The sequence below is a fragment of the Pteropus alecto genome, unplaced genomic scaffold, assembly GCF_000325575.1.
Source record: "Pteropus alecto unplaced genomic scaffold, ASM32557v1 scaffold461, whole genome shotgun sequence".
Classification (NCBI taxonomy): domain Eukaryota; kingdom Metazoa; phylum Chordata; class Mammalia; order Chiroptera; family Pteropodidae; genus Pteropus; species Pteropus alecto.
In genome coordinates this window covers 2597055-2604638 of record NW_006431079.1, presented here as the reverse complement: position 1 = coordinate 2604638, position 7584 = coordinate 2597055, and the positions used below count along the sequence as shown (strand labels likewise).

Sequence of the window (7584 nt, the reverse complement as noted above, 5' to 3'; positions counted from 1 at the left end):
GGAAAGAGAAGAGAGACATCATCCTTGTTGTGTCTCCATAGAAGGGCACCGATCCCAATCATGAGGGCTCCACTCTCATGAGCTAAGTACCTCCCAAATGCCCCACCTCCAAATACCATCACATTGGGGATTAGGGCTTTGACATGGATTTTCAGGGGACACAAACATACAGTCCATAACATTACTCTATGTTTTTGTGTACAGCCTTATCACCTTCTAACACACTATAGAATTTATTATTTGCTCCTGATCCTAGAATAGTCTTCACAAAGACAAAGATTCTTTCCTGCTTAGTCACGGATGCTCCTGGCATACAATAGGCATTCGTTAAATATTTGATGGATGCATGGATAGATGGATGAATCCTGTCTCCGCAGAGAGCCCTCAAAAGAACAAGACCAGACTGGCTCCCCAGAGCCCCCTGGAGGTCAGGATGACCTTCCTCCCTGGTCAAGGCAACCCCAGCTGATGAGGCACCAACAGCTCTCAGTCTAATCCACTCCCTTGAGACAGGCATGGGACAGAATAAATGGTGGGGTGGGCCTGGCCACTTGTCCCAGTAAGGAACAGTGAAGAGGTCCAACTCCCGGGCTCCCAGCCTGGCTCTACCACTGACTGACCATGTGATTCTGGGCAAGTCTCCCAACTTCTCTGAGCCTCAGTCTCCAATTCCATAAAATGGAGATAATTAGCATCTCCGCACCTCAGGGCTATTGCAAGGAACACATGACATTGGGTGTGTAAAGCATTTAACACAATGCCGGACACATGGTAAATAAGTTTTAACTGTTATTACTTTTATCTCATGTAAAGAGCCTGCAGGTAGAGTTACAGATAGTAGCAACACCAGGCTGCTCCTGAGGGTGCTGGGCTCACCAGGAAGGGACTGAATGGAGGAAAGGAAGGCTCCTTTGCAATGGTGAATGGAATTCGTGGCGAATGGAATTTGCCCAGAGAGAGGGCAAAACCCCAGAGTTTGCTCAGTGAAAGGTTGAGGTCTGAGAAGGAAGACAGGAGGGAGAAAACTCCAGTGACGGTGCTAGATCTAGCACTAAAGAGTCGCCTGGCTCTTCCCCCCATGCCCCAGATGTGTTCTCAAGATGCACATCAGGGCTCCGCTTGGCGAGGCCTCCATGGCAGCCTTGCTACTCTGTTCTAGAAGGTTCTCCTTTCAGAGCCTTTGGGGAGGGAGCTCTCCTTGGCCTCACACTCTGTCCTCCCTGACAGGCCCAGATACTCTCACTGAGGCTGTGTCTCCTCCACACCCCACCCCTGCTCTTGGCCTCACTCCATTTCTTCCACATCCTTCCCGGAGGCCACACTGGTTGTTTCGGCCCCAGGGTCACCACACTTCCTGTCTCCAGGGTGCTGAGGGCATGGTTGGGCCAGGGTAGGGCCTGGGAAATGTCATATTTGAGTCCCTAAAGGAACACTTTACTTCTTAGAAACCTCTGTCCCCACGTCCCTCTATTGGCCTTGGCAAGATGCCCCCACAGAAGGCTTAGAATGTGCCCGAGTGGCTGGTGGGAAAGGAGGGGGCTGCGGCCTCCTCTGTTTTGGACCATTGTCTCTGTGCTCCAGTGGTACAGGCACCGCTGAAACAGGCTAGTTGTTGGCAAGGCTTGGCCTGGCCCCCTAAGGATATGCTGAGGAGTCAAAACCTTCAGCAGAGTGGATGGGAAATTTGTCTGACCACCCCTCTGCTTGCTGTGTACTTTTTCTGGAGCCCCCACCCTAATACTCTGAACAGCCTCACATCCGTTTGTTGTTTTGTAGCTGTTGTTTTGTTGTTTTGATAAAGGGGTTTCCCATCTGTGCTTCTGCTTGTCCTCCAATAATCAGGACAGAAATTATCATTAGGTCCTAGAGATAACGGAAGCCAGAAGGGTGGAGTGTCTCGCCCAAAGCCACACAGCTGACAACCAGAAAAGAAGCACCCTAGCTCAGCACTCACCCCTTTCCATCTTATCGCCCAAAATGCCAGCAGACCTTGTGAATTAGAGCCAACTGGTTTCCTTCTAACCCTGCCTGAGCTTTGCTCCCAGCAATGGGGTAGGACATATCACCAGGCTGAAAGGGATAGCGGAGGGTCAGGAGAAGCTGGCTGCAGGCCCACTAAAGAAGCACCAGTGACATGGCCCAGCCTGTGGGTGGGCCACAGAAGCTGCTCAGGTCTGGAGGCTGCAAGGTTTTACACAAAAGCCAGGCAGAACAATGGGCTGGCCTTGCTTGGAGCAAGTGTCACAAGCGATTCCTCTGGGTCCAAAAGTCCAACCTTTGAGAGACAGGTTGGGGACCCAAGGTACACAGCAGCTTCTGAGAGGACAACTTGAGGCTGTCCTCCACAGTCATCCCAGCGTGGTTCAGAAATGTGGTGTGGCCACCAAAGTGCCTATTCCTTGGCTATGTTGAAAGACCTGTTGTGCAGTGGAAATGAGGTGGTGGCCCTGCACTCTATGGTCACTTCTAAGTGACGCTAATAGAAAAATTATACAAAATTGTTCCACACGGAACAGGAAGTGTTTAACCTGGAAAAGCATAGAACTGGGGAACATAGGCCTCCCTCCCCCTACTGGGAAAGAAGAGAGAGGTGGAGCCTACCCAAGCATGGGAACCTGAGGGGGTGGTCTGGGTCCCCTTGCTGGATGCCGCTGAGACAAGGATCTTAGTTCAGTGGGAGGAGAAGGCTCCTAGGCAGAGCTGCTTCTCGGGAAAGAAAACACTGGTCAGGAGGGCTGAGTGTTTTGTCCCTGTAGGTGGCCACGGAGACTTAAAGGGCCCCATGGCCAAAGCCCAGAGGCCATTCATGTTGCAGATGAGGACGAGGGGGTCGGCCTTCAAAGTCTCTTTCCACATAGGGACTCCAGGGTCCTTTCTGAGCCCTCATTGCATGGCCACTGCTCCTCTGCCCTCTCAGGGCCTGAGCTTGCTGGTTCCTCTCTGGCTGCACCTGTGGTCCCCCAATGAGCTCGCTGTTTCAGCTTCCCCTTTGTTCTGTCTTCTCCATGCTCTTAAAGGCAGTGAGTCACTGCTGTCCTCAGGGGAGGTGCTGGCTGGAGACACGGGAAGGGATCTGCTTTACTCACTTGAATGCTTCTGAAGAGGTTTGAGGTCCGCTGGGCCATCCCTCACACACCCGACATTGAGAATTCTATACCCGCCTCCCCAGCACACACGCAGACACACTCCTGACCCCTTTTGCCATCCAGCTTCTCATCCATGCCTCCTTCGCCCACTATTCAAAGTCCTTCCTAGGGAGCTGGATTTTTTGTTTTAATTTTTTTAACTGAAGAATAACATATACATACCAAAACATGCAAACATACATACAAAAACACTCAATTCAGTGATCTAAAACAATGCACCCGCCTATGTAAACCACCCAGGTCAGAAAATAGCACACCGCCTGTACCCCGGAAGCCCCCTCTTGCTTCCTGCCATTTTCCCACTTCCTCCTCCCCAAAGGTAACCCTATGCTGATTTGAATACTGGTTTTATTTTACCTGTTTGGAAAGTTTATATATGTCAGTTTATGCATGTATGCTTTATCTGGCTTCTTGTACTAACATTGTATTTCTGAGATTCATCCTTATCGAGTGGAGCTCTGTTTTGTTCATTTTCAGTACTAGATAGTATTCCATTACACAAATCACCACAAGTTATTTATCCACTCTACTATTGATATGGATGTTTGGGTTGTTTCCAGATTGGAGCTTTTACAAATCATGTTTCAGAAAGCACTCAGGTGCATCTCTTTGATGTGCACTTTTCTGTCAGATATATACCTGGGCACAGAATCGTTGGGTCATAAGGATGTGTCTGTTCAACTGTGGCAGATACTGCTAATTTTCTAGGTGGTTGTGAGAACTGAGTCTTGATGTTCTCTTGAGATGTTAGTTGTCACCATGGAAATGGTGGTGGCAGACAGGGGATGATTTCCAGAAGAGGCTTGCTGTCTCCCTCTCTCACAGTGGGCTATTCACAGGGATGGGCAGGGGTGAGCTGGGGGGCGGGATGCAGAGTCAAGAGGCAGGGGCCTCCTCTCCCTGTGCCAGGCCTGCTCAGGGACACTCCAAAGTGAAACTCCTGAGCACAGTGACCCTTTCCTGTGATTGAGTGCCTTCTCACCTTATATAGGTCATGACAGCCAACATTTACCGATCACCTATCATGTGCCAGGCTTTTTGCCGGATGCTGAGGGTGCCGAAATTGATAAGACATAGAACTCTCAGTCTAGAGGGGAAAAGACAAGTAAATAGGTTTTCTACTACCATTCAGTAAGTGCTGAGCAGAAGAAAGGACCAGATAGAGAGGACTAAGCCAGCTGGGTGGACTGGAGGAGAGGAAGCAGAGAGGTAGGTGGGGCGGGGTGGGACGGGAGGTGGGAAGTGAGAAGTCTTCTGGAGAAAATGGAGCAGGAGCTGAGCCTTGAAACATGACTATGGCTTAGCCTGCTTCGAAAGCATAGAAAAGGACCCCAGGCATAGGGCACAGCTTGTTCAAAGCCCAAGAATCCTGAGATAATGCAGATGGGTTCAGAAAAGTATAAAGAGTTTGGTATGGCCACAGCACAAGGTGTGGGAGCTGAGAGAAATGAGACCAGAGAGAAAAACAGCACCACACCACGAAGGCCTTAGGTGCTACCCTGCAGAGCTTGGCTCTGTCCTCTAGGAAAGGTGCATTTTGGAAGGATCACTGCTCCCTGCCTCAGGTGGGAAGGGGGATCGGTGAGGAGCCCGATGCAGTTGTCCCAGGGAGAGAAGATGGTGGCCCAAACCAGAGCGAGTAGGATGGGATAGGGATAAGGGGACAGTCACAAGGCATGAAGGAGGTATAATTGGCAGGACTCGGAGCCTAATCAGATGCTAGGGAGAAGGCGAAGGTATCAGTGAAAATACCCAGCTTTCCCCCACAGGTGCCTGGTTATTGCTGAGATGGGAAACGTAGAAAGAGTAGGTTCTGGAGAAAAGGTGAATTTGAACATATATTCAAATACCATTAAGCTACAAGGGTTCCACTTATATAGACCACCACCCAACCCAAGCAATTCTGCCCATTTGGGATGCCAAAGCCCAGTCGAGCGCATCTTCGGTGTAACTCAGAGACACTTAGATACTGATGCCCAGGCACACAGCCAGCTGTCCTAGAGTGTCCAAGCCCTGTAAGGATCTCACTAAAAACAAAAATGGGGGGTTTCTTCTGCTACTGTAGGGCAGCTTGGGAAAGCAGAACATCCCTTCCTTTCCTTCCTTCAGGAGTCTTTAGGGTATAAACTAAGTATGTGCGGCTACAGAACATTCTAGAACATCAGTAGCATGTAGGAAACTGTGCATATCCAGGGCTGAGGGAGCCCAGTGGTCTAATAGACAGTATCCAGGAGCCTAAGTCTGGCTGAGGCCAGCACTGATGACTCCAGAGGTCCACTTGGGGACATGGATCCTAAAAGCAGGAAGTCCTAGTCCTGGCGATACTCCAGTTCAGGCCAATTATGGGATGGTCCCAAGGAACTAGGCTTTTCAGAGCAGGGCCCCAGCCCATGATTATGGGGAGTAAGGCCCAGCCCCTAGGGTAGGAACTATAGGAACAAACCAGCGTGTCGCACCCCATCCAGGTAGACGGACATTGTCTCTTTCCTAACAAAAAACTAGGGCCCTGTGAAGAAAACAGAGGCACAGGTTCAGTCCCAGGGAGGAGACCAACATGTCAGAGATGGGGAGTCTGCCGCTTCATGGGAATGCTGGCCCCAGGCCGCCAGTAGTGTTGCTGGATCCAAGGTACCTGGACACCCAGCCCCCACCAGCCGCTAGGCGCAGGGCTCTGCAAATCCCACTGTGCTGCCTGTGCACCCTCTGACCCCACTCTCTGCCCTGGCTTCTAGGGAGGCCCCATCCAGAACCGCAAATCCAAGCGCTGTCTGGAGCTGCAGGAGAACAGCGACTCAGAGTTTGGCTTCCAGCTGGTGCTGCAGAAGTGCTCAGGCCAGCACTGGAGCATCACGAACGTCCTGAGGAGCCTGGCATCCTGACCCCGCCGGGAGCAGCCCCCACCCATCCCTTTGCTACTGTGTAGCACCTGCTGCAACGTCGCCTGCTGTCCATGTGGGGTTGTTGGAAGTCTGGGAACCAGGTTAGTGGGCCCCCCAAAAAAGCTTTTTATTTCCTATTCAATTTTCATGGAGTTTCTAGAAAGATACTGAGTGGTGGGTGAAAGTATATCAAACTATTTTGCAACTGTAAATAGGGGACAAATGGAAAATATTTATAACTGTCAATAAAATACTATTGATTAAGAAAAAAAGGTTTTGCAGTCATTTGGTGCTGGGTGGAGAGTCATGCCTGGTTTCTCTGAGCCTGCACTTCTTGTAGCCAAAGATGCATCCCTGTTTGCCCTTCCTGCTCCACCTCCCCAAGAAAGGAGGTTTGGGGGCCTTGCAAACAATGGGAGCTCGTTGTGCAAGCTGCCAGCTTTCTTTATTAGGCCCAGGACGGCAAGAAAGACACTACGCCCTCAGGGCCCACCTTGAGAGAAGGTTCCCTCTGCCTCCCCCACAGCAAGCGCCTCCTCTGGAAGACAGCCCCAGTTCTTCATTCCTGGAGCAATCAGGCTTGCTCACTGGCTGCTGGAACATCATCTGCTAGGCTTCAGGCTACACTGCCCTCTCTTAAAGTCACCTCTTCACCTCCCAAAGCTGTCTCACTGCTCAGCCCCTCAGTGTAACACTTGCCTACAGCAAATGCTCCACCCAGTTGCTGAGTCCAGGCGGCTCCTTCCATGAATCTTGGTGCATTAGTTTCCTGGAGCTGCTGCAGCAGAGTACCACAAACCTGGTGTCTTAAACAACAAATTCATTCTGTCACGATTCTGGAAGCTAGGAATCCGAAATCAAGGTGCTGGCAGGGAGAGTTCCTTCTGAGAGCTGTAACGGAGAATCTATTTCAGGCTCCTGGTAGCCTCAGGCATTCCCTGGCTTATAGAAGGTCGTCTTCTTCCTGTGTCTTCACATCAGCTTCCCTCTCTATGTGTTTGTCTCTGTGTCCAAATTTTCTGATTTTATAAGGACACCAGTCATATTGGATTAGGGCCCACCTTAATGACCTCATTTGAACTCGATTACCTCTATAAAGGCTGTTTTTCAAATACAGTCACATTCTGAGGCACTGGAGTTGAGTGAGGACTTTCATGCATCTTTTTCAGGGGACACAACCCATAATGTGGCTCAGTCAATTATGGCTCCAAGCCATCCCTCTGGGCCCAGCCTGGGGAAACTGGTGGCCCTCAGAGTGGAACTGTCTTTCTTGCAGCCTTCTGGCCAATCTGGTCTCTCCAGCAGCTTCTCGCTGAATGTTTCTTGTCCTGGTCCAAGAGTCTGTCCTCTTGTGAGGGCTCCTATATTTAGTTTGAAGGACTCCCCCACCCCAGCACCACCTCCAGCCCTGAAGCTCACGGAAGAGCAATAATGAGTGATAGGTTCTATGACTGAGGCAGGAGAGGACGCCCTTTCTGAACAGGTTTCAGCCCCACTCACCCCTTCGGGTTCTCTGGGACCTCTTTCCCAGGGGCCTCCAGGCCCAGCAGTCACCTGTT

The 7584-nt window shown here is 50.8% G+C and overlaps 1 protein-coding gene across 1 annotated transcript in view; it reads left to right on the top strand.

Annotated features, from left to right (window-relative positions):
- GALNT18 (polypeptide N-acetylgalactosaminyltransferase 18) overlaps positions 1-6297 on the top strand; it is a 321263-nt gene extending 314966 nt beyond the window's left edge. The window contains exon 11 of the mRNA XM_006905641.3: positions 5879-6297. Coding sequence (XP_006905703.1) covers positions 5879-6025 — 147 coding nt within the window. The 3' untranslated portion in view covers positions 6026-6297. The remainder of the gene's footprint in view (positions 1-5878) is intronic.
- The last annotated feature ends 1287 nt before the right edge of the window (positions 6298-7584 follow it).